The sequence below is a fragment of the Gorilla gorilla genome, chromosome 14, assembly GCF_029281585.2.
Source record: "Gorilla gorilla gorilla isolate KB3781 chromosome 14, NHGRI_mGorGor1-v2.1_pri, whole genome shotgun sequence".
In the NCBI taxonomy this organism is placed as follows: Eukaryota; Metazoa; Chordata; class Mammalia; order Primates; family Hominidae; genus Gorilla; species Gorilla gorilla.
In genome coordinates, this window is record NC_073238.2 from 56,243,068 (window position 1) to 56,271,010 (window position 27,943).

Genomic DNA, 27,943 nt, shown 5'->3' on the forward strand with positions numbered 1-27,943 from the left:
AAAAATCCAAAAAATAAATCACAACGGAAATTGGACTCATTGGGAAACAGGGTGGTGATCAATGAGCCACATCTGCAATAGACAAAAGGGAAAAGTTATGACATTCATATGGACCAGGCATCTGCCATCTCTGCCTCAAACATTGATGTTCTTGGCCATCTTCTGTTACTACACTACACTTTCCTCAGTCATTTAATCCATACCAATGTCCCAACTCTGACCTCTATACAACCTTTTTTTTTTTTTTTCAGTTAAGGGTACTCTTCAAACACCATATACAACTAATTCTTTAAATGTCTATTTTGGCTCAGATCTCTCTCCTGAGTTTCATACCTGCCAGTAGCCTACTGGAGACTTTACCTAGATATTCCAGAGACAACTCAACAAACACGCAGAAACAGAATTCTATATTGTCCATTGTGTGCGCCTAACCACCTCTAACCAGCTCCACCTCTTGTATTCCTATCTCAGTGACTGACACTTTATCTCCTCAGCCTAGAAGGCCTTCCACATCTCTCTCACACCACTTGCCCTCTACACAACTACTACTGAAATATCTTCATCTCCCCATTGAACCTTCCCTAACTTTTCCTCTAGCACAAATTGATCACTCCATTAGTCTTTCTGCTAGCACAGGATCTGATTTATGCTTTTGTAATGGAAATACAAATTCAAGGAGATAAGAGACATTTTCTAACAATTAAAGAAGAGCTTTTTATCTACTTCCAAAATAGAGATAGGATATTCTATTTCCACTTAAAAGATACACTCAGAATTTGTACTAAATTACTAGACTATTCTGTTTCCACTTAAAAGATACACTCAGAATTTGTAATATTTTTTCTTTTAAATGCCAATATTTACAACATACTGGAAATGTCATCCTTTGCAACTATTTAAACTTACCAGGAAAACTTCAGCTATTAACCTAAAAATGTTCAAAGGGATACATATTTTTAAAATCCTCCTAGCAGATAAATAAGAAAAATTTTTGAAGACTACTGTTTAGTCTACAGGACTCTTTTTTTCTTGGTGCAAGTCCTAAGTTTTAATCATCATTTTATCCCCAATACCTGAAACCTACCAGATATTCAATAAATGTTTGACAAATGAATAATTATAATTTTAAATTTTTTCTTAAGTATTGTTTTTAAGCTGTAATGTTTTCTCCTTTGAAAACATCCCACCTACTAATGTGCTTATAAGTCAAGCCATTTGTAATGATTTAAGTGAGGTAGTTTACTCTCTAAAGGGGAATAAGAATACTTATAAGACAACAGGTAACATAATTTAGGCAAAAGAAGCAAATGTATGCCTTTCTTCATGTAAACTGTGGGTTTACTTGAACTAGACTCAAATACTATTGAAGTGTCTAAAGTGCCTGAACCTTGCTGGATTTCTGATTGGTTCAGTTCACAGGGGCTCCTGTTAAGAAGTACACTACAGTCTTTATTATTCTCCTGAGATTCTTCATGACAGCCCTTCTGGTGCACCATATCCTCTCAAGTCTTAAATGTTTGTATGCAGCCATTCATTGAGCATTCAATGGTCTCACTTTGACCAGAACAGCAAGAACATAAAGAATTATTCAACTGATATGACATCATGGCTTGTAAATTCCATAGTGAGACCAAGTAAGTCCATTAAGTTGGTGACAGAGAGTGGCAACAACGCCCAAAGTTTCAGTGAATCTGTCAAAATTGAGAAGCTAACCAAAGGGGCAAATTGTTAAATTCAACCAAATTTGGTCTAAGGATGCCTCCGTACTTGGAGTCCTTATGTAATGAATTGCAACATAACTTTGTATGTAAATTAACTGAAACCGGAACTTAGGAGTATACTTTGGTAACAAATAGATGAGTCTTAGCCAATCTGAGCAGCTGAGCTTGGGTCAACCACAGGCTGCCAACTGATGAGACCATGTTCAAGTAAGGCAAACACTGAGTTATAGCCAAGTAAGCTGTTTCTGTACCTGACTTCCATTTTCTGTCCATAAATGCTGCCTGCTCACGTTTCAGAATGGAGCTCTCTGAGCTTATTCTGGTTCTGAGGACTGCCCAATTCACAAATTGTTCTGTGCTTAAATTCTGTTAAGTTTAGTGAGTCTAAAGTTTCTAACAGTAGCTTTGACAAAGAAGTTGGTTTCATGAGGGTTTTTCAAACAGCGGCACTATGAACATTTTGGGCCAGATAATTTTTTGTTGTGAGGGGCTGTCCTGTGTGTCATGGACTGTTTAGCAGCATCACTGGCCTCTACCCGCTAGATGCCAATAGCACCCCTCCCTCCTGGTTCTGATAACCAAAAAGAAACATCTCCAGACATTGCCAAATGTCCCCTAAGGGGGAGAAATCACCTTGGGTTGAGAACTACTGGGTTAGTGTCATCATTTTTATATATACTAAACTTAGACCCAAGAGAAAACTAAATATATCAGCAATTCCCACACTAGTCTATGTGCCCCTAATGCGGATCTGCCTAATGATTTATAAGCTTACCACTGTTCTGAGCCTTTCTGTTAAATTCTTGAATACACAATGGGGTCAGAATATCCTCAGGGTCAAAATAACCTGCTGCAGGTTTAAAGTAGTTAATAATTTCCCCAAGGTTCAATACCTGATAAATACAAAACTTAGACCAAAACCACAGTATAGTTCTTTCCTCTTTACACTGCATTTCTCAGTTGAAGCCACAGTTCTATATTTCCCCTCCTCAAAGTTATTTCTATCTAATCCTATTGTAGCCCAAGGATATAATCTTAAAATAACAAAAATTCATGTAGATGGATGTTTACTGCATTGTTTATATATTTTGGACCACATGAATGTGCAAGAATGAGACATTAGTAAAATAAATTATATGGACAAACATATAAACTTAATAACTACTTTAAACAATCATGTACAATGATATTTATTACCATGTTAATATGTTCACAATAATGGATGTAATAATTATAAAACATACATGATCCCATTTCTTTAAAAAAAAATGTATCTGTATAAATATACATATCGTCCAGGCACAGTGGCTCAAATCTGTAATCCCAGTACTTTGGGAGGCAAAGATGGGCAGATCACTTTAAGTCAGGAGTTTGAGACCAGCCTGGCCAACATGGTGAAACCCCATCTCTACCAAAAATACAAAAATTAGCTGGGGTGGCTCATATGGTTTGCCTGTGTCCGACCCAAATCTTATCTTGAATTGTAGCTCCCATAATCCCCATGTGTCATGGGAGGAACCCAGTGGGATGTAATTGAATCATGGGGGCAGGTTTTTCCTGTGCTGTTCTCGTGGTAGTGAGTAAGTGTCACGAGGTCTGATGGTTCTATAAAGGGGAGTTTCTGTATACAAGCTCTCTTGCTTGCCGCTATGTAAGACGTGACTTTTCTCCTCCTTCGCCTTCCACAATGATTGTGAGGCCTACCCAGCCATGCGAAACTACTGAGTCCATGAAACCTCTTTTTCTTCATAAATTACCCAGTCTCTGACATGTCCTTATAGCAGTGTGAGAACAGATTAATACAGTGGTGCACACCTGTAGTCCCAGCTACTTGGGAGGCTGAAGCAGGAGAATCGCTTGAACCCAGGAGGTGGAGGTTGCAGTAAGCCAAGACCACTCTACTGCACTCCAGCCTGGGTGCCACAGCAAGACTCCATCTCAAAAATAAATAAATAAATAATTATACATATATATGTAATCTGATAGGATTAATGCTAAAAAGTTGATAATTATAAATTTGGGTGGGAGGATCATGTTTTAGGGAATCTGTATTTATCACTCTTCTACAATAAACATAGATTGCTGTGTAAAAGTATTTTAGAGTATTTCTATAAACAAATTTACTTCATATACAGGAGTCATAAAGAAAAAACTGTGAATCCCTTTAATAATAATGGCATTAAAGGAGAGCACCAAAATGTCATGATATATTTATACAGTTATGTTTCTAGGTTTATCATTTGATCTATAGTATATTTGAATCCATTTAACATCAGAGTCCCACTGAAACAACTTGCTTGGCTCCATCTGTAAAAACGCTACAATAATCTTTATTGAAGACTCTCTGCAGTAGATATCCTTGTTAACCTTGCTAACCTCTTTGCTCTTAAAACCAAGAGACAGTAATTTTAATGGAGGTATAAAGAGATATAAAGAATTTACAATTATAGATACTTATACTATCTGACAGCAAAGGATAAAAAACAGTGGGTTTGGGTTGAGTTTATTTGCTTGTTTCGTTTTTAACATAAATGACCTATTTTCCTTCTGCTTATCAGGCTTAACAAAGGTCCTCTCTTGAGAGCAAACAAGGCAATTCCAGCCTCTCCTGCTCCTTCTCTGTATGAACTTTCACAAAACAAGCCACTGAATGCTTACTAGGTACAAAGTGTTGGCAGGCACCAAAGGAATATATAGATAAACAAAACAAATACTCCAGGAGAAATAACAGCAGTATATAACTTAAATATATTATTTATGAACTTTGTTGTTCTTTTTTCAAACTATTAGGAAGCAATGTCAATTACAGAGAGAGGAGATAATCAGTTACTGGTCACATGTATAAATGCAGCTGAGAGCATCATCCCAACATAAGATGTAATCCATTATGGCCTATTGCTATTTGTAGTTTTACACTTGTCCGTGTATGATCTCTGATTCAAAATGGGACACTTCCATCTTGATAGCCTTACTCTCAGGCCTCAGAGTAGCCAAAAGTGTGCTGTCCATTTACCTGGCTCACAACTGCTCTTACTCAAGTCCAGATCTCTGGTGGGTTCCCAGCTGCATTCAGTTACAGTCCTTACACCCTCAAAAAATACCTCTTTTTGGTCTGATCCTGCCAGAGTAAATGACTGATTTAAAGAAGATAGTATGTTCTCTGTAATATGTCCATGACTCTCACATTCGAAGCAAAGCCTATACTTTGATTTACTGGCTCTAACAAAATTTGAGGACATTTACAACTTATCTACCAATACGTATATAATACAGACTTTAAAAACTCACACCTACATGTGTTTTTACAATCAACATGTATTATCCATGTACAAAGAACAATTGTTTTTTAAAAAGTTCAAGTCAATTCACTCGGCTAAATCTGCCTACCCAGATAGTCTGGACAGTCCTGAATCTAAACAAACCTGGTTTCATGTCTTCTAAAGGCAAGGAAACAGAATAATTCTCAAATAGCTAAAACTGTACATACTAAGAATAAAAAAGCTAACTTTTATTGAGCATTAATATGTGCCACAGATTATATTAATAAATCCTCACAACAACCATAATAGATATATTCTTCTTATCCTTTTACAGTTAAGAAAACTAGGACACAAAGTTAAGTAACCTACCCTCAACGACCCATGGTTAGATAGTGCATAGGTGGATTCCAACCCAGATTGTTTAACTCCAAAACCCAACCTATAGTTTATGCTATACTTCCACCTTTGACCTCTGCCTTCTAGGGCAAAGGAGCAAAAAACAAATAAAGAACACACAAAAAATGTAAAAAACAAATGAATAAACAACATAGAAGTGAGAGTAATTGAGAAAAAGCAAAAAAAAAACAAAAAGCAAAATTTGAAATTGCCACACTATGATGGGGGACGGGGGTGGTGTATGTCTTCAATGAATAAAACGAAATGCGTGGGACCTAAATATGCTTTTTTTTTTTTTTTTTGAGATGGAGTCTTGCTCTGTCGCCCAGGCCGGAGTGCAGTGGCTCGGTCACTCCAAGCTCCGCCTCCCGGGTTCACGCCATTCTTCTGCCTCAGCCTCCGGAGTAGCTGGGATTACTGGCGCCCGCCACCACACCCGGCTAATTTTTCTGTATTTTCTTTTTAGTAGACACGGGGTTTCACCGTGTTAGCCAGGATGGTCTCGATCTCCTGACCCCGTGATCCGCCCGCCTCAGCCTCCCAAAGTGCTGGGATTACAGGCGTGAGCCACCGCGCCCGGCCCATATGCTCATTTCTTAGCAAGGAAAACTGGGGGTTGCGGGGAAAATGCAAGAGGACAACGAAACCTACAATTTCATAGTGAAAACCTGTTATTCCAAGCAGCACTGACGTTGACAAAATCTTGTCTGGAATCACTTCACCATTCAAGGGTAGCAACAACAGATATCCTTTCCTTAACCATCACCGTAACTCTAACTCCACCAACACACAAGAAAAAGAATTCCTAAAACCAGCTCAAGTAGAGCCAAAAAATACTGAGCTTAGAAATCAAAGCATGTGATTCTAGCATAGTAATTAGTTGTGTGTTCTCCAGCGAATCACTCTTCCCTTCTGGGTTTCAATTACCTCATTTGTAGAGGCAAGTGTTTTAACTAAATTAAGGTGTAACTGTCAGCTCTAAGAATTACGTGAAACTTTAAGGAAAACTCCTGTAAAACTTGGAAAGGCTCGGGGATGCATTTAAAACACCGTGAACTATGGGTTCTTTGGCGAGAATGTTCCCTTCTAAGCCGCCACAAGCCCTGGCTAGAACATGACACAGACCGGCTTCCAGGCCCTTGAGGCTCAGAGAGCAAGGTCAAATCCAGCTTCCAATAATTCCATACGGCTGAGGCATTAACCTCTACGAGTATTATAATCTAAGACAGAATTCTGGGGGTAAAGGCAGCGGCAAGGGAAGGAGAAATCACTCTTCTAGGTCATCAGAAACCTTAGTCCAGACCCCTCGGGTTGCAGAATCAGGCACAGAGAGGGCGAGCTCCTTGCCCCACGTTACACAGCAGTTAGCGCCGAGGTCGGGACTAGAACCTCAATCTTTCAGCTCACCGCTCGGTAAACGGTCCTTCCAAGCGCAGCGAAGCAACAGAGAGGAGGGGCGGGGGCGCGCGGGGACCCGGCACGGAGCGCAGGGGCACCAGGGAGGACAGGGGCGCACCCCGAGTTACCTGTGTCGGCCCCCGAGCCGGCGTGCAACAGTCTGACCTCCGGCCGCTGCCTGTCGCCACCCGGCCTGCGCTGCACCACCTGCCGCAGGAGCAGCCGCATGCGCCGCGAGGCCGGGCCGCCGTGGCCTCCGGGTGCCCCGAGGAGTAGGAGCCGGGATTGCATGGGGCCGGGGGCGCTGTCGGGGACGGCGAGGGGGCTCGGGGGTCGAGCGGCGTCCCGGGCAGGCACCGTGAGGCAGCGCGGAGAAGGGGACAGGAAGCGGCACCTAGCCGAGTCCGCCGGAAACTCCTTCCCCCGCGGCGCGGCCGGCTCAGTAGACTCAGCCCGGCCCTACCAGGCCCTGCATGGCCCAGGCGGGCGGAAAGAGGCTGCCGAGCTCCAGCCCAAAGAGCCGGCACCGTCCCGGGACTGCCCGCACCGCGAGGGTGCTCCGAGCTGCGGCGCTGGGCTCTGGCAAGCGCCTCGCAGTCCCTGAGACTGTCTGTTCACCTGGATGCACCAGGCCTTCACCCGCCGTTTCCCTGCGATCCCACAGAATCTAAGGAGTTCAGTAAATGCCAAGGGTTTTAGGAGCATTTGTCGGTGTGACTCTTCAGATGCTTGCCCCAAGTCTTCGTTTCTTAGTTAAAGGCCCAGTAAGTATAGGGAGCTTTCCCTGTATTCGGCTTCAGATTTCGGAAATGGAGAAAACATGCACAAGATGATGGGAACTTTCACAACTGTCTTGATTCATTGTAACCACACTAGTGTTTCCAAACCGTACGTGAAAGCTTTACCCTTTGTCCTTTTGGTGGTGGTTGTTTGTTTCTGTGTTTTATTACCGCTTCCTAAATTATAAGGAAAAAATTCACACCTTAGTGATAGATGGAAATTGCTTAAATATCAGAAAGGATCCAGATCAAGCACTTTTCTAGTCATGCTGTAATACAAGAGTTATATAAAGATAATTTATGTCTTTAGTAAAGGAAAAAGTAGGACACTGGCTAAGGCTGCCTCCCTCTCGTACATTCCAACATCGGAAATGGTCCTACCACAAAGCAAACTAAGCCTAATGTAATTAGACTGCATCCCCAAAATGTCACAGTGAATTGACTAAGACAAAATATTTGAGACAAGTTATACAAGCAAACATCAAAAAGAAGGCAGAAGACCTCACTTTCAGCTAAAGACCTTGCTAATTCTAGAGCTGCCACTGTCTAAATACATAGCACTTACCCTGCGTCTAACCCTGTGATGAGTGCTGAGAAGACAGTGTTAGAGTGGAGACTGTAAAAGTCAAACAAGGCTAGGTAAGGAAGGCTTTGGGCATCCAGCGGAAGAACTTTACTTGAGGAATGAAGGCTGAACCAGGCTTCTAACCTAGATGAGGAGACAGTGAAAATAAAGGTAATAAGTAGTTACACAAGATATTATGACATCGTTTCATGTGTATCTTCTCATTTAATCCTCATAGCAACCCTAAGACATAAATTTAGGATGTAAGCTTATAAAATGCTTTTCCTACTTTGAGCACATCCTATGCATCAAGATTTTAATGAATTATTCCATTTCACATAAAAATGCTTTGAGGTACTATTATCCTCCATTTTACAGATGAAGAAACTGAGGCTAGAAGAATTGAATACCTTGGTCAACAGATCTCCATTTAATCTCGCTGGAACTCAGTAGACACCTGAAAGAATGGGAGAACAACCTAAGGCAATTTTGCAAAGTGGTTGATATAAGCACTAAGAGCTCTTGGAGTTAAGACCATGGAGAGATCAACACAAGTTAGAGCATTCAACAACATTTTTTGCCTAGTTTTATTTTTTTAGAGACAAAGTCTCACTCTGTTGCCCAGGCTGGGGTGCAGTGGCAGTATTATAGCTCATTGCAACCTCGAACTCCTGGGCTCGAGTGATCCTCCTGCTTCAGCCTCCCTAGTAGCTGAGACTACAGGCATGCACCACTGTGCCTGGCTAATTTTTGTGTTTTTGTTTTTGTAGCAGTGGAGTCTTGTTATGTTGCCCAGGCTGGACTCAAGCTCCTGGCCTCAAGTGATCCTCCTGCCTCAGCCTCCCAACGACAACATTTATTGAGTAACTGCTGTATAAACAGTACCCTGCTAGATACTGTGAATCAATGGGCTCACATTAGGTATTGATGATAAATATGCAAATAAAGAATTGCAATACAGTGAGACACGTGTCAAGAGATTTAGGTTCAACATACTGTGGAGTGGATTGCTGCACCTGGAGTCTTCACAGAGAAGGGAGTGTTTGAAATGATTCAAGTAGGATATATTATACAAGAGTTTGTCAGGCTGAGACAAGTCAAATCTCATGTACAGGCAGACAGATCATGTACAGAGAGAGAGAGAAAGAAACAGCTGAAAGTGCAGGGCATGATTGAGAACCAGAGAGTGATTCAGTGTGTCTAGAGGTCAAGTATATACAACAGTTTGTAAGAATAAGACCAGAAAGAGAATCTGGGGCCATGTTGTATGCCAAGAGAAGGAGTTTGCATATTAACCTCCAGGAAATGGAAAAATGGTGAAGGTATTTTAGAGTGACAAAGCTACAATGGGGAGGAAAACTTTGAGCGTGAGAAAAGGCAGCACCTGAGCTTAACTTTGAATGCCATTTAGGACTGGATACACAGAGAAGAGGGGTATAGAGCCTAAGTAGAGGCTTGGAGTCCTGACAGAGTTCAGTTACAGGGGCCATGAGACCAGCCAGATGAAGAGGTTAATCTTTAGAAAGTAGTAGAAGGTGTTGGCAGAGCAGGAGGAGAAGGTTACAGAGTGAAGAATCTTGAGTAGCTGGATGAAGTCAGACTTCATCCGATGAGCAAACTGGGCAGCTGCTGGACTTTTTGATCGTGTTTTAGGTGGTGACATACTATGAATTGAATTAGGAAGACAGGAAGCATCAAGTGCTAGCTACGTGGCAGTAAAAATAGTCTCTACTTGAAATGATGAACAGTGCTGATGGGAATGAGACTGAATGGGAAAGAATGGACCTTCACAATGTTTTTAAAGATGAACCAAAGGTGTTTTGTTTTAAAAGATGTTCATCACAATCTGTGTAAAGTCTCTCAAACTCTCACTAAAATATCTGATCACATGCTTATTAAAAAATGAGCTACCAGCCAGGCACAGTGGCTCAAACCTATAATCCCAGCACTTTGGGAGGCTGAGATGGGTGGATCACCTGAGGTCAGGAGTTGAGACCAGCCTGGCCAACATGGCAAAACCCCATCTCTACTAAAAATACAAAAATTAGCCAGGAGTGATGGTGGGTGCCTGTAATCCCAGCTACTCGGGAGGCAGGGGCAGGAGAATCGCTTGAACCCGGGAAGCAGAGGTTGCAGTGAGCTGAGATCGCCCCACTGCATTCCAGCCTGGGCAACAGAGTGAGACTCTGTCTCAAAAAAAAAAAAAGAAAAAAGAAAATCACACTACCAAAAGCTAGTATTGACTGTCAAGCTCTTTCCAGAGTTTGGGAGGAATATTTTTTACATACCACATTAATGTAACTTGATGAAAAATGAAACTAATAATCCTTCCATGCTATGTCTGACTGAAAAAAGGTGGGTGCTCCACTCCTCCCTACTGTCTACCCCAGCTAAGAAATCAAAGGTTCATACCAGTGGTTCTCAGACTTTTGTGTGCATCCTAATTACCTGGAGAACTTATTAAAATGCAGATTATAGGGTTTCGTTCCTCCCTGCACCCAGAGATTCTGAGTCAATAGGTCTGAAAGGGCCCAAGAATATTCATCTTTAGTAATACCTATAGGAGATCACCCATGTGCCACACATTTCAGTCATGAAGCTGGACAACTGTTCTTTATAGAGAGGGAGGGAAAAAGGAAAATCACGGCCAGGCGCAGTGGCTCACACCTGTAATCCCAACACTTTGGGAGGCCGAGGCGGGCGGATCACCTGAGGTCAGGAGTTCAAGACCAGCCTAGCTAACATGGAGAAACCCCATTTCTACTAAAAATACAAAAAATTAGCCGGGTGCGGTGATGTGCACCTGTAATCCCAGCTACTCGGGAGGCTGAGGCAGGAGAATCGCTTGAACCCAGGAGGCAGAGATTGCAGTGACCTGAGATCGCGCCATTGCACTCCAACTTGGGCAACAAGAGTAAAACTCTGTCTCAAAAAAAAAAAAAACAAAAAACAAAAAACAAACAAACAAAAAAACAAAAAAAAGCAAAAGTCACTGGTTCTTTGGTACTCCAAGACTGACCTCTTATTGCTCTTTTTTCCATTTTTTTGAGACAGGATCCGGCTCTGTCACCCAGGCTGGAGTGCAGTGGCATGATTACAGCTCATTGCAGCCACTACCTCCTGGGCTCAAGCAATTCTCCCACCTCAGCCTCCCTAGTAGCTGGGACTACAGGCATGTACCACCATGCCTAGCTAATTTGTTTTTTTGTAGTGACAAGGTTTCACTATGTTTCCCAGGCTGGTCTTAAACTCCTGGGCTCAAGTGATCTCCCTGCCTCTGCCTCCCAAAGTGCTGGGATTACAGGCATGAGCCACCATTCCCAGCCTCTTTCATTTGATGTATGCCTGCTGCAGAGCTGGAGAAGACAGGTGGGAGACAGGGGCTAGGGGGACTGGTTTGGAGAGAGAGAAAGGGCTGACCAGACAGATGGGTGTTTTTATTTTTATCCCTTTGATTACCAGTAAGGATAAACATTTTTTCATAAGTAATTTGTGTTTTTAGTTATTATTTATCTAATTCTCCTTTGTGTATTTTTAAAATATTTTTCTAACTAATTTTAAGAGCTTTCTGCATACTAAGAATATTGACACTTTCTAGTAGGTTGCCAACTTACATTACTTTTTCCCTCCACCACACTTAGGCAGCTCAAATCCATGTGAGCAAATAGATTTAAGTAAGGAAGAAATACGAAGAAGACTATGGGCTTTTGAACCAGGCAAATCTGGGCTTCAATCATACTTCATCACTTCTAGTTGTATGACATTAGCCAAATTGCTATCTTTTCTGCACCTCAATATTTTCATCTGTAAAACAGATATGGCCGGACTTGGTGGCTCACGCCTGTAATTTAGCACTTTGGGAGGCTGAGGCGGGTGGTCATGAGGTCAGGAGATCGAGACCATCCTGGCCAACATGGTGAAACCCCGTCTTTACCAAAAATACAAAAATTAGCTGGGCGTGATGGCACGTGCCTGTAATCCCAGCTACTCGGGAGGCTGAGGCAGGATAATCACTTGAACCAAGGAGTCGAGGTTGCAGTGAGCCAAGATCGCTCCACCGCACTCCAGCCTGGCAACAGAGCCGAGACCCTATCTCAAAAAAAAAAAAAAAAAGATATGATAGTACTTAATAGAGTGTTGTGAGGCTTCAATAACAGATGTAAACTGTCTAGCAGAACACCTGGCACACTGTAGGTATTCAGGAAGTGTTAACAATTCGAGTAACCAATCTTTAGAAGTTAGGCAACTCCATAATTTAAAATATTTTGAATGGGCATTAAATGTAAATTCAGTGTTTGAGGCGTGTCTAGAAGCCTTGATTACTATGATAAGTATTTTTCATTACATATGAAGAAGTGTATAAAAGGGCACATTGGTATTCCATCCCTTTACCTCCAAAGGAGCAATGTCTATGTTTCTCTCTTTACTAGATATTCTGTCATATCTGCCTGCCAGACCACTCCTGCTTCTCTGATGCAAGTTACACCTGCATCTTGCATACCAAGTGAGGCTGTCCATCACCTAACTCCACCTCACCAGGCACACAGGTTCGGCATGTGATTTGGCCTCATAGTGCTTGACCCAGCACCAATCAGAGAGCTTTGTCAGAGATGGATATGCGTGCAGGGACTCTTTCTAAGATTATGGATGCTTATAGCCTCACATAAGTTCAGAACTGTCAGGGCCATCTTGGCTTTAATTCGAGAAGAGCTTGACTGAGACAAGAGAAAGGCGAAACAAATGATTGCGACCAAGGGAAACAAGATGTCCTGGTGATATATTTTGAACTGTGAATCACCCCAATCTGAAACATTGCTTTGGACATCATGAGTAAATAAATCCTGACTTAATGTATACAAGTAAGTTTGTCATAGCTTTCTGTTGCTCATAATTCCAAGAATTCTGACTGATGCCATCTCTTACCCCTGAAACCTTGGTAGGAGTTGCTTTACTGGGAGATATGGGTATCCTTGGTATTGATCACTTCATAATGCCTCTCCATATATGTAAAAGTAAGGTGGGCTGTAGATTATAGCTGTAAGTTACATCAAGTTCCCAACTTATTAACAAACAAGAAAAAATCTTGGTGGAAGCAAGGTGGCCACACATGTATATTTCCCTTGCCTCCTCACCAAGTCCTTAATGGGAACACATGCTTCCAGCACTACTGTCCACTCAAGGCACTGTCTTACCTAGCAAGGAAAGCTCAGTTCTTATAGCATTATAATTTGAATTACATAATTTTCAAGGCCTGTGTTATTATTTAGGAAGAAATACTTACAATATCAGGCTCTTTGGATCTTTGGCTTCACTCCTGCATCAGCAAAGGCCAACAAAGGAGAACAGAGTTGGCCTGAGTGTCTCTGGTTCATGCTCTCCACCATTCTGGGACCCATTTTCCCAGAGCCACCTTTTAATTCTGATATAATGCCTGTTATGTCAATTGTTCTAATACTGAGTTTGGTCTGAGGACACAACAACAGATCTATCTCACCACATATGAGTTTTCAAGAAGATAATTTAGAGGCTTTTTAGAAATTATTTTATTTATTTATTTATTTACTTATTTATAGATGGAGTCTTACTCTGTCAACCAGGCTGGAATGCAGTGGCACAATCTTGGCTCACTACAACCTCTGCCTCCCAGGTTCAAGCAATTCTCCTGCCTCAGCCTCCCGAGTAGTTGGGACTACAGGTGTCTGCTACCACACCCAACTAGTTTTTGTATTTTTAGTAGAGACAGGGCTTCACTATGTTGGCCAGGCTGATCTCAAACTCCTGACCTCAGGTGATCTGCCTGCCTTGGCCTCCCAAAGTGCTGGGATTACAGGAGTGAGCCACCGCACCTGGCCTAGAAATTCCTTTGTTAAAAAAGAATGATCTATAAGATTCCATTAAAATTGTCAAGCCATAGTATATATAGTTAATTGATAAAAACTCATGTTCAAGTTTTCAATAAGTAGTCTATTTATTTTAGGAATTACTTTCCTTGATCCATGTATTTATCCTCAAAATAATTGTTAAAAAGGATCTGGTTATCGTAGAATATTAGCCTCTTATTTTATAGATGGAAACACGGCGTCTCCTATTTCATTACTCTGTAAGCTTGAGGAAATTCCCTTCACTCGGCACCCTTCAAAGTCCGCAACTTCATGTAAGTATCACTTTCTTAAGTAGTTCAGGGATTATTGTACTATTATCCTTGCTGTTCCCTCTGCTTGAAATGGCTTTTCCTAATACTTCCATATCTGGTTCTTTCTCAGTGTCATGCCTCAGCATTTCGCTTGTCACAATCTATAAGTACTTCAGGTTTATCTTTTATTGTCTCTCCCATTCAGTGGAGCCTAAGCTTCAGAAGGATGGTCTGGCTGAGCACTATATCCAAAGTGCCTCACACACTGCCTGGCAGAGTAAGTACTCATTAAGTATTTCTTAAATGAATTTCTTTTTTTGTACATTCTTAAAAAATCTTGAGAAATTAGCAAAGGGGGGTGATGACCGCCATTACTCCCACCAATACCATCTTTTCGTAACACAAATCATAGATAATGAGGTTGATGGATAATACAAAGACAGTTATGCTGTTACATTTGGTTATTGTCATCACAGCTAACTTTGGTATGTTTAATATATAAGATAGTTGTTTTTATATTTTTAAAAAATTATGGTACAATATATACAATATAAAAATTACTACCTTAACCATTTTCAAATGTACAGTTTAGTGGCATTAAGTGCTTACACATTGTTGTGCTACCATCACTACCCTCCAACCACAGAACTCTTTTCATCTTGCAAAACAGAAACTCTGTGCCTATTAAATAATAATTCCTCATTCACCCCACTCCCAGCCCCTGCCCACCACCATTCTACACTTTGTCTCTACAAATTTGATTACTCTGATTACTCAAATATATTAGGGCTCTCCAGAGAAACAGGGTTTCTCCAGAGTCAGGGCTCTCCAGAGAAACAGAATCAACAGAATGTGATTTCAGAGAGAGAGAGGGAGAGAGACTTAGAAAGTATTGGCTCACATAATTATGGAGACTGACAAGTTCTGAGATCTGCACTTGACAAACTGGAGACCCAAGAAAGCCAATGGTATATAAGTTCCAGTCTGAAAGCCAGCAGGTTCCAGACCCCTTCAAATCTGAAGGCAGGAAAAATGTGCTGTCCCAGCTGAAGCAGCCAGGCAGGAGAAGCTTCCTCTTACTGGAGGGAGAGTCAGCCTTTCTGTTCTATTCAGGCCTTCAGCTGAGTGGATGAGGCCCACCCACATTAGGAAGGGCCATCTGCTTTACTCAGTCTACGGATTCACATGTTAATCTCATCCAAAAACATCCGCACAGGCATACCTAGAATAACGTTTGACCAAATATCTGGGTGCCCCGTAGCCCAGTCAACTTGACACATAAAATTGACCATAACATCATATAAATTAGATCATACAGTATTTGTCCTTTTGTGACTGGCTTATTTCACTTAACATAGTGTCCTCAAGATTCTTCCATGTTGTAGCACATGTCAGAATTTCCTTCCTTTTTAAGGCTGAATAATATTTCATTTATGTGTATACTGCAATTTGTTCATCCATTCATATGTTGATGGACACTTGGGTTACAAACATTTTGGCTATTGTGAATAATGCTGCTATGAACATGGGTGTACAAGTATCTCTTTCAGTTTCTGCTTTTAATTCTTTTGGGTACATACCCAGAAGTAGAATTGCTGTATCATATGGTAATACTATGTTTAATTGTTTTAGGAACGCACCATACTGTTTTTCATAGCAGCTGCACCATTTTACTTTCCTACCGTCAGCGTGTGAGGGTTCTAATTTCTCCACATCCTCACCAACATTTGTTATTTTCTGTTTTTTTTTTTAATAGCAGACTTTCCTAATGCATGTGAGGTGGTTATTAGTTTCTCTTGCACTTAAATGTTAGTCATTTTCTGTCACTTTCTGTCCATTTTTGTCATGTACTAGGCTTGTCACTTACTTTATGACTATAGATCCAGGTGTTAGGGATGATGCTTGATACAGTAGGTAACTAGTTAGTACTAATTAGTGGTAATTTTCAAAACACAATATGGTAAATAGAGATTAGAGGAGAAATAGGAAGTGGTAGGCCTGGGGAAAACAGGCCAAAATAGGTGGCAAAGAGGAAATAGTCATGGTTGTGGGCAGTATGCTACAAAGAGATCTTTTTCTTAGAACCAAATGGTTATAATAAACAGTCATTTATATTTTTAGTTGAGAGTGGGAAGCAAGAGGGAGGAAAACAAAGAGCGTAGTTCCTCATTCTCTAATATGACTTCATGCCAAACACAGTGACCATCACTGGAGAAATAGAAATGTTAGCAAATGTATCTAGTATTAAAATGTAAATCTACCTCTGAGAACACAGATGACCCTTAACTCTTTTTCTAAACTACTGATTCTACACACACTCAACCTTTATAGCCTTTTCTCTATTACACAAGGGACCCTAAAATTTAATGGTAAATGATTTTCTAAATTCGTCATTGTGAACTATTTGTGTTATGACCAAATTGTGTGTGATATCTGTTTTCTTTTAAACTACTGAAACATGTTAAGTAAATCATTCTTTGGGCATCATGCATTGTGATTATTCATAAAGAAGGATTACTTTGTTTACGAGCATTTACCAAATCTTTAGTCAGAATATACAGAGGCCTCCAGGAGCCTAGATTAGATATAGGGAAGGGAAAACATGTATTGGTGCTCACAGTAACTAGGAAAAGGGTCCTAGACAACATATGATTGAATTTAAGGAAATTGTTCCATACGATATTATTGAGTGCTTGCTATATGCCCTGTACTGCACTATTCACTGGGAAACCATGGTAAATAATACAGTTTCCTATGGAACTTGGGACCTATTTAGTCTGTTTTATATTTAGAAGTTTGAGTTTGCCCTATTGGTCAGTGGTTTTCAAACTCTGTTTGAAGCCTGTCATATAATCAATAACTTGTCTGGTCTTTGTCCTGGGTTCCTGGCACAAATAGGAGTCTCTTTATTATTCATGAGCCTTTGCGAACACTCTTCAGTTTGTGCTAATGAGGTGATTCATGGTGGAACCTAGATAGCTTCAGGATGGATGCTGATCATTCCAGAAAGATCAACCATGTGATTAAAGAGTTGAGGCTTTGAACCATATGATAGCAGCCCAGCCTCCTGACCTTCAGGAAGTGGAGGGGGATTGGAAATGGATCTCACTCATGTGGCCAAAACCCCAAAAAACTCTGGATGCCAAAGCTCAGTGGAACTTCCTGGTTGATGAACACCTCAACACACCAGAATGCAGAGTGGCAGAGAGTGTAGAATCTCTACATTTGGAACCCTCCAAGATGTCACCCTATGCATCTCTACATTTGGCTGTTCCTGCCTAGTACCCTTTATAATAAAACTGTTATTGTAAATATAGCACTTTCCTGAGTTATGTGAGACATTTTAGTGAATTATTATGAGACCCATCCCCCTCTGGATTTGTAAACAGTCTGAAGTGAGAGCTGTTTTGCTTTGGACCAATGCCCTTTAACTGGTGGGGTCTGCACTAACTCCAGGTTGTTAGTGCCAGAATTGGAATGCACTATACCAGCTGATGTCAGAATACAGCCCCTTCTTCAGTGGCTGCAAAGGAGGGCATTGGGAAAAAAGTTTCATACTAGTTGTAAATTCTGTTCTCCATAATGGCCTCCTGGGTACCCTTTGTTGAGTGATTACTAAGTATCAGAGCTGTTATTTCTGTTTTACAAATGGGAACACCTAGGCTTACAGGACATAAATAACTTCCCCATATTTACATGTAAAGTAACTAGGGACTTGATTGTTGTGAGGAGAAGGTTAAATTCAAGAGCCATTGTGGAATAATTATCAAGTGGCTAATTACACGTGAAAATCAAAAGAGAAAGACATCCAAAGCTAAAGTAAGATTGTGACAAAGGAAACCAGATTTCAGAGATATCGGTAACCACAAAAGACAAGGGATGCCATTTTGAGAAAAAGTGGTGACTTTACGTAAAAAGAAAACAAAAACATTTGAAGTTTAAAATGTGAGTGGAAAAGCAGGAGTAAGAAAAGAAGTATAATCCAGCAAGGTTAGCTTGATGTTAGTGAAAGCCTTTGTTTCCTTAGTTTTATTGTTTTAATGCCAATAAAATGTGGATAACAACATCTAGCTCAGACAACTAGCAATCATAAGGATTCCAAGCTAGCTGCCCGGCATCATCTTCGACATATTTCATGTTCCTCACAAACAACGACTCCCTTTCCTTCTCCTTAGTATGCACTGTTAGAGCAGGAAGAAAATATGATCTGTGACCCAAAATAGAGACTCAACTATACCTGCCTGTTCAAAATCTACACAACTTATTAAGACCCTTTCACAAATCCAGTGAAATCCCAAAAATACAGCAGAAATGCCATGATGTGTTTCATACTCCCTAGCTAAAAGTTGAGGGTTGCTGGAAAATCACAACCCATAACCACTGCAGAATAAAATTCAGTGCATATTAGAACATTGCAAACAATTTTTGTATGTATATTTAATATTTATACACAGATAAACATTAAAATGAAATTATAAAATAAATATATAAAATAAATAAAATAAAAATATATTTCTATTTAAAACATAGGTGCAGGTTTCTCCCTCACATGACTGTGCACAAGAACACTGAATAACTGCGTTGGTCAAGTTTTATAATGAGGGTTCACTTAGGCACTGAAGGTTGTCTATTATCCCTGGTGCCTGACCATTAAATGCTAGGAATGGCACCCTGTCATTGTGAGACCCCCCCACCACCAGATTTCTGAACTTCACCCTAGTCCCTGGTACTATTCCACCTGAGAGCTTTTGCCCCAGAACCTCCTTGCTGGGTACAGAGAGGATGTTTGGGGCAAAGAACAAAAGTCTCCTTATTTACCTGGGCACAATATGATTCTTTCCCTTCCCAGTTACTTGTCACAATTTCTATTAGATTGGTACAAATGTAATTGAGGTTTTTGCTATTTATTGAAAGTAATGACAAAACTGCAATTACTTTTGCACCAACCTAACAGCTACATTATAGTCCTCACTACTCTCTGTGTGGCCACTGTGCAAATGTGAGCTCCACAAGGGCTGTAGGCCCAAGTTTGTCAGAGACCCTTCTCTGTGCAGTTTCCTGAGTGGACCATCCAGCTCTTGCTGGCCCTCTTTTCACTGCCTTGCTCCTGCCTCCTGTGGCACATCCCACAGCCTTTGCTGCTGGGGTTGCCCTCCCGGGGGAACAGCTGCAGGACTCTAGTTTGCCTGCATGCAACACAACATGCCCCTGACTAACAGGGAACTCCGGCACCTCAGGGAACTCCGGCACCTTGCCGAGCTTGGGGAAATGGCTGTGCCACTGCTAGACCCAACCCCTGTGCTTCCCTTGGGACCGTCCCCCTTCACTTGGCTTTGGGGGTGAGAGGGACAGCGTGCATGAGAAAAATGTCTTTTCTCTCCTCTTGAGACCTACAATCAAAGTAATGGCACGTTTCCTCTCTCGCCTCCCCAGCACTTTTCCTTATACACTACGGAGTTTTAGATGGGGTGCCTGCTAGTGGTAGGAAGGCAATTCTGCCTGATTTACTAAACTCTGGGGAAGGTGCCCAGTCCCGAATATTGGCAGGACTCTTTAGAATGCAAAGTCATTGTGCCTCTCTGTCCTTAGCACTGGGCCCTATTTTCCACTTCCAGGGAGAAAGGAAAAACTCCTTCTTCATGTCTTGTTACTCTACATAGTCAGTTCCCTTTGGGGAGGGTACTGAGAGTCTGGGTTGGGAGGCAAACAAATATTTCACTGTATTCTCTTGTGGTGTTTGACTTTGTATCATGTGCATTTATTACTTTATTCAATTAAGAGTTGTCTATTTCTAAAAGGGAGGAGGAATAAGTTAGTCTGTGTGCATTGACTTAAAATGATGTACATGATGTATTGTTAAGTTAGCAAAAGAAGCTGGAGAGTAATGAACATAATAGTAATCATAGCAATCACAATAGGCATAATAGTAAAAGGAAAATGAATGCACAGTTCCAGCTACATACTTTTTTTTTTTTTTGAGACGGAGTCTTGCCCTGTCGCCCAGGCTGGAGTGCAGAGCGATCTCGGCTCACTGCTGCAACCTCCGCCTCCCAGGTTAAAGTGATTCTCCTTCCTTAGCCTCCCAAGTAGCTGAGACTACAGGTGTGTGCCACCACAAATACAAAATACAAAAAATACAAATTTTTTGTAGTTTTAGTAGAGATGGGATTTCACCATGTTAGCCAGCATGGTCTAGATCTCCTGACCTAGTGATCTGCCCATCTCGGCCTCCCAAAGTGCTGGGATTATAGGCGTGACCCACCGCACCCAGCCCCAGCTATGTACTTTTGTTGGTATGTGTTGTGTAAGTGTGAAGAAAGGTGTGGAGGGTCACATACCAGTCTGTTAACATGGTTACCTTGGAGGGATAATGATGGGGTAAGGGAAAAACTTTTATTTCCTTTGGTATTACTTTAAGATACAAAAAAATCACATGCTTGTAACAAATGCACGTTCAAACAAGCATGTATTATTTCTGTAACTTAGGAGGGGAAGGGAGCAAAGGTAGACGAGAACAAAGAATGTGTTACACCACCATGCCCACAACCACAGCCCCAATCAACTAATCAACAAAACAAACTCGCAGCTCTCATATACAGGTTTGCCTGACATGCTGAGGCAGGGTTTTTGACTCCCTTCCCTTCATTCTGAAGTTCGGATTTCAGAAATAGGTAACACACTGGCATTGGCCACAGTCTCTCAGGACCAGCTCACGAAGTCTTTCAGGACAAAGGTTTTGTCTTAACGCTCAAAGATCTGCAGGACCCTGTATGGTAGAAGAAACATATCATTGTATTTGTAAGTAAAACAAACAAAACATAATTTAAATGTGCATCGATGGTTAAGGAATTTAGCCTTACCCATATCTATTCAATCCTTTCATGAGAGCAAAATAAGATTGGGAGTAAAAAGCACAAAAGAGCTGGGGCCCCCAAGGCAGGGTGGTTATGGGAGGCAACCAGGCATAAGGGAGGGGGTGCTGGGAGCCCCCTTCATAGCCTTCCCCAAGGTGACCAGGCCTGGGCTTCCCTGAGTAGCAATTCGGCCTGAGTGTTTTCCTTCCCTCTGTAACAATGCACGGTGCACCCCTTAAAAATGCGTAATAGCTGCTGGGCGTGGTGGCTCATGCCTGTAATCCCAGCACTTTGGGAGGCCGAGGCAGGCAGATCATGAGGTCAGGAGATAGAGACCATCCCGGCCAACATGGTGAAACCCTGTCTCTACTAAAATATAAAAATTAACTGGGTGTGGTGGCGCGTGCCTGCAATCCCAGCTACTCGGGAGGCTGAGACAAGAGAATCACTTGAACCCAGGAGGCGGAGGTTGCAGTGAGCCGAGATCAGGCCACTGCACTCCAGCCTGGCGACAGAGTGAGGCTCAGTCTCAAAAACAAGAAAAAAAAAAGGAAAAAAGAAAAAAAAATGCCTAATAGCACAAACCTTATTGCTCAACTTAAGGTGAAAAAAAAATTATGCATATCAGATAGGCAATGTTTTTTTTAAAAACAGCAACAAAAAAAACCCCTTGATAATGAAGATAAGAATGGAGTAAGAGAGTAAGAAATCAGAAATAAGAATGGGGTAGGAGAATCCTCTTATATATTCCTGTGGGTGTGTAAAGTGGTACAGTTATTCTGGGATGCAATATGACAACATGTCAGGGAACTAGAAACATTTTATACCCCTCTAGGACTCTAGCTTGAGGAAATAAACAGAGATGTTAACAAAGATTTGGTATGAGGATGTTTTGTGCAGTATTATTAATAATACTGAGATATTGAAAACTATTCAATAAGAATGGCTAACTAAATTATAATTATAATTTATGCAGTTGTAAAATCTTTGTAACATAATACTTAAAAGGCTAGGAAACAAAACTATATATCCAACATGATTCTAATTTGTAACAAATATATAATAAATATACAAAACTATAGAGTACATTTGAATGATTGATTCAAAAATAATTATAAATTTTTGTTTATCCTTTCAATGTTTCAAAAATTTCTATTATAAACATATGTTCATCTTAGTATTGGGAGAAGTAAAATGAAGGGAAAAAACATTAGCTTAGTCCTCCACAGAGAGAATTAATTCTCCTTGACACATTTAAATCCATAAATTTAGAACAACCTATTTCTGACTAATGTCACGTAATTGAACGGTCCATTTCTGAATTCATAGATTTCCCTGTGGTCCTGAAATATGTACCTATTTAGCTACTATGGAGCCATTACTCCCAGGAAGAAAGAAATCCCCAAAATAAAAATAAAATCTTTTTTTCTCACTTTTTTTTTTTAAGAGAAACTTCTCTATACATACAGGAATTTGACAACAGTTTGTGCCACTTATGGATTTAAAGAACTGGCACCTTGAATGGGATTCTGAATAGAATTCGTACAGATGGAATGTAAATATCACCCTGAACTGAATTGGCCCTCATCCTGTCCAGCCAATCTGGAAATGTCTGGTAAGCTGTTTATTACACGAGTCTAGAGCTCAGGAGAAGGTGTGGGCTGAGATGCAAATACGAGTATCATTAGCATATGCATGGCAGCTGAAACCATGGGAGCAACCTCTGTCTAAATCACTGATTCTCAACTGGAAGTGATTTTGTCCCCCAGGGAACAGTTGGCAATGTCTGAAGGGAGACATTTTATATTTTTATAACTGGGGGTAGGGTACTACCTGCATGTACTGGGTTGAGGCCAGGGCTGCTGCTAAACATTCTGCAATGAACAAGACAACCCCTTGCAACAAAGAATGATCTGGCGCAAAATGTCAATAGTGCCTAAATAGCATAATCCTACTCTAAATGATTCACAGATAACTTAAACTCAAAACTGAACTCATCCTTTTTTCCTTTAAAATTTGTTTCTCCTCTTATGTCCCTACCCCAGTCATAGTAAGTCTTTTTAATGTTAACCAAATTAGAAACCACAGGTCCTCCTTAAACTTTCTCATAGCTTTACTTCTCTCATATCCAAATGAAAACCAAATCCCAATAAATTGACCTCTGTCTCACTCTCTCTCACTTTTTTTTTTTTTTTTTTTAAAGAGGGAGAGACAGGGTCTCACTCTGCCACCCAGTCTCACTGCTCCCTCAAACTCTTGGGTTTAAGAGATTCTCCTGCATCACTGGAATTACAAGAGTGAGCCACCGCTTATCCATCTAATCCTTTCCCTCATCTCGAGCTCTTTCTGCCATTGCCCTGTTTCAGGCCTAAATCATAACTTGTTGGTTTGCTGCAGGAACTTCCTGATAATTTTCTTTCTCCAATATTGTCACCCTCTAATCTCCTCCCCATCATTTCCAGGAAGATCTTTCTAAAATGCAAATCTAACTATGTCACTTCATTATATAAAATCTTTGACTGATTTTCATTTACTCTCAAGATTAATTCAAAACTCTTTACTAATCTCCTAAGCCCCTTATGATCCAGCCTTCTCCCACCACTCGCTGCTATACTATCAACAATCTTCTCTTAAAGTTCTGTCTCCCTCAGTAGACTATGGGCATCCTGAGGGCAGGATCAGTGTCTTTTATCTCTGGACCACACCCCCTCCCCATCGACCCCAGCAGCTAGCAAAATTCCAAATTCGTTTTGTTGAACTAATGAAGGAGACACTCTGACCTCCTCAGTGTGTGATCACTCTGCAGTGTGTAGGAGTGAGAACAGAGAACCTAGGACAGAATCCTGAAGAGCACATGTTAGGATAGGCAGATGAACTCAGGAGACTAGAAAGCAGCGAGAGATGCAGAACCCAGGAGATCACAGTGTCAACAAAGCTAAGAGCCAAGTAGATCATCTTCAGGAAAACAGAGCCATCAAACACCTCAAACAGAAGTCAGCTAAGATGAAAACTAAAAATAGTACAACATATCAGAAAACATGGTAGCTGGTTGCAGCCTTGAATAGAGTCATTTTAATGCTCTGTGGGCCTCTAGTCAAGTACTTGGTGCTGGATTTGGGGTCATTACTTGTCAGTAGGACCAGCAGTTGGGAAGATTAGCTGGACACAGAACAGGAGAATGAGAACAAAGTGAAACTTGCTAGTTACTACAGCATGTGTGACCACAGCCTTTCAAGAGTAATGGCTTCTGCTTTATTTCTGCTTTCCAGATCTCAGGCAAGGTTTTCTTTTGGTCAACTCTAACTTAGAACCAAGGGGAAAAGGATTCCAGAAAATGTAGCCTCCAAAAGGAGTGGGGGTCCCAAATTGACCAGACACAATTCAGCATACAACCCCTTGCTTAAAATTTTTAAGAAATGAAAATACTTGTTTATATTTACCCACATGTTTACCATTCTCAGTGTGTACCATTCCATCCTATAGATCTAAATTTCCATCTGGCAATATTTTCCTTCAGCATGAAGAACTTCATTTAGCATTTCTGATAGTGCAAGTCTGCCGGCAATGACTCTCAATTCTTATACAGCTGAAATGTTTTAATCTCTTCTTCCTTTCTGAAGGACATTTTCAGTGAATGGAGAATTCTAGTTGAATTTTTTTTCTTTTAGCCCTTTAAAGGGTGTCATCCTACTATATTCTGGAATCCATTTATTCTTATAATTGTGTGTGTATGTGTGTGTAAGAGAGATAATGTCTTTTTTCTTTTAGCTGCTTTTAAGATTGTTCTCTTTATCTTTGGTTTTCAGAAGTTTGGCCATAATGTTAGTAGGTATGTTTTTCTTTGTATTTGTTCTGCTTAGAGTTTGCTGAAATTCCTGATCTGTGGATTGTTTTATTAAAAAATCAAATGTGGAAAATTTTTGGTATGTGAATATAAACATATACATACATATACATATCTCCTATTCATTATTCTAATTCCAGCCCAATATTCTTTTCCTTAGGGAAGTTGTTCATGACTTTTCTGACTAAGTCAATTTCCCAGTTATTTTATAGGAGCATCTATTTCTCCTTTATAGCATTAAGCACCACATCAATTTCACATTTGTTTTTGTGATTATTTGATTAATGTCTGTCTTTCCACTAAAGTCTAAAGTATGAACTCCATGAGGGTAGGGACTACATTCTTGTAGTCGTATTACACTACATTCCCAGAACTGACCACAGTGACTGGTGCATAGTAAGAACACAGTAAATATTTGTTGAATGAGTGAATGCCTGAATTAAAATAAATAAGATAATACTGATTTGCAGTAAGCCATTAGCAAATCTTAACTATTATTTATAATGAAAATTCTCAAATTCAATTACCTTAAAATTGCTTTTTTATACCATGGAACTATTATTCCTCAGATGCTTTGGAAAATGCAGGTAGAGACTACGTTTTGAGGATTTTGGCTGCGGAAGAAAAGAGGCAGGGAGTAGCTAGACAAGGATTCAGGTCAATGAAGCGTTTTGCTCTTGACGGAAAAGGCTTGGGGTGTCATGACAGGGCAGCTCAGAAATATTTCACCAAATTATTTCCTATTTACATGAATTTTTTTGTAATAAATTACACATTATAACACCTTAAAGGCAATGCACAGTCTCTTAAAGTTCCATTGGCTTGAGGAATGTTATGAGAGTTTCTGTCAAAATCCTCCCCTTAGGTGGATGAGTAATTGACCCTAATCATCAGGAGGAGTCAGAGTTTCTGCTACACGTTGGGGGCCGCGTAGGATATGTTTGGCACAGGGATAATCCATGGGAGCATCTCTTGTTTCTCAGTTGCTCGGTTTTAACGGTAAATCAACAACTACAGAAGCTGCAGGATCATGGTAGCCAAGGACTCCAACCCTACAGGAAAGAGCTTCTGGGTCATTGTACTAGACAAGCCACCTAGACTAGCATAGGTCCTAGCTGAGGTTAAAGGGAATCGAAAAAAATGGGTAAAGGAAGAGGTGGATATTATCAGTTACAGCCTCTAATCAACTGCAGCAGTACGGGCTAAATTGAGTTCTTCCCAGTTACCTTCTCTTATAAGTTCCACAGGAGGCTGGGCACAGTGACTCACACCTGTGATCCTATCACTGTGGGAGGCCAAGGCGGGTGAATCACCTGAGGTCAGGAGTTCAACACTAGCCTGGGCAACAAGGTGAAACCCTCTGTCTACTAAAAATACAAAAATTAGCCATGCGTGGTGGTGGCGGCCTGTAATCCCAGCTACTCGAGAGGCTGAGGCAGGAGAATCGCTTGAACCCGGTAGGTGGAGGTTGCAGCAAGCCGAGATCGTGCCACTGCACTCCAGCCTGGGTGACAGAGCAAGACTCCACCTCAAAAAGAAAAAAAAAAAAACCAAGTTCCACAGGAAACAAGACCAACCAGAATCCTGCAGATGAAGTAAACTTACTATGAAAAGGCATGTGGATATGACAGGTGCAGAGCTGACTGTGGTAGATACTGTAGTATTCTGCTCAGGTAGCCTCTTCAGGTCCTAAACACCCATACCTCAGATGCAGGGAATATCAACTGCTGATGGCTCAGAACTGTGTCCCTCATGGGAAAATGCCCTTCACCACAGGGAACTGTCCCTCTTCTGGAGAACACCCTGCAGCAATGACTGGCTCCTGCAAGGATACAAAGGCCCAGTCAGCTTGCCTCAATAGGGGACAATGCTGGAAGGCCATCCCCAAGATTTGGCCACAGGACTACTTGGGCCCTTGGCCTCTCTCTCTCTGTGCTCAGTCTGTCTTCTTTCCTTCCTTTCTTACAGGTTTGTCTCCTGGGAGCACTCCCCAAAGAACCTTCTACACACAGTTCGCCAATTCAAAGTCTGTTTTCAGGGAATCCAATTCAAGACAGGGATAGTTGGAAGACACAACCGTTCCATGGACTTTGATGTTCTTGATATTCATTCTTGGTATTGGCATTATGAGTTGTGACACTAGGAGGAGTCTCCAAGTGACTTTGAAATGAGAAGACAGGAACAAAGAGGTGTCATACATCCCTCACAGATGGTCAGAAGTATCTAAAGAGTTTTTGCCAAAGAGATAGGGTCCTGAATGGGCAGCAGGGTTAAGAGAAAAATGTGTAGTTATTAATGTTAATGAGACATCCTTTGCTACAAGATGATGGTGAGGTCTCAAGGAGATCTAGGTTATATTTATAAGGGATCACTCCAATTACTACATGTCTGTCTTTTCTAAAATTAGACTTTATTGTGCTCTATTAAAATAGCTTTATCTTTAGAAGAGAGTTTCTCAAAATGTGATTTGGGGACCACCTGCATCAGGAACACCTGAGAATTTGTTAAAGTTGCAGATTCTAGAGCCCCATCTCATGCTTACTGAACCAGAATCTCTGGGAACCTGCATGTTTATTTAACAAGTTTTTCAAAGCTTGCATGTTTAGCCAGCTTTTAAAGTAAAAGTTTTTCAACTGCTTGAGTTGGTAAAGGATTTCTTTTGCAGATGATGAAAATCTTCTGGAATTGGATAGAGGTGATGGCTTCACAACATTGTGAATATATTAAAAACCACTGAAATGATTTCGGTTAAAATGGTCAATTTTATGTTTTTTGAATTTATCTCAATTAAAAAATAAAACTAGAGGGACAGAAATTACATCGCCAGAGGCTGCAGCTACGAGGAGGGAATGGAATGCAAAAGATCACAAGGTAATTTGGGGGGCGTGAGGAAAATGTTTTAAATATTGATTGTGATGGTGGTTACACATACAATGGCCAATCTCATGGAACTATATACCCCAAAAGGTAAATTTTACTACATAGAAGTTATT

The 27,943-nt window shown here is 40.9% G+C and overlaps 1 protein-coding gene and 1 long non-coding RNA gene across 3 annotated transcripts in view; one reads left to right on the top strand and one right to left on the bottom strand.

The window, feature by feature from the left end:
* Nucleotides 1–7,518, bottom strand: part of VWA8 (von Willebrand factor A domain containing 8) — a 391,686-nt gene extending 384,168 nt beyond the window's left edge. The window contains exon 1 of one of the 2 annotated variants that reach the window (XM_031001353.3): nucleotides 6,904–7,518. In XM_031001353.3, coding sequence (XP_030857213.3) covers nucleotides 6,904–7,066 — 163 coding nt within the window. In that variant the 5' untranslated portion in view covers nucleotides 7,067–7,518. The remainder of the gene's footprint in view (nucleotides 1–6,903) is intronic. The other variant, XM_055360043.2, reaches the window with a different exon arrangement.
* On the top strand, nucleotides 7,404–27,692 carry LOC109029443 (uncharacterized). Its single transcript, XR_008670949.2, has 6 exons — nucleotides 7,404–7,539; nucleotides 12,550–12,978; nucleotides 14,187–14,273; nucleotides 14,458–14,529; nucleotides 22,554–22,721; nucleotides 26,919–27,692. It is a non-coding gene; the product is annotated as an uncharacterized lncRNA (long non-coding RNA).
* The last annotated feature ends 251 nt before the right edge of the window (nucleotides 27,693–27,943 follow it).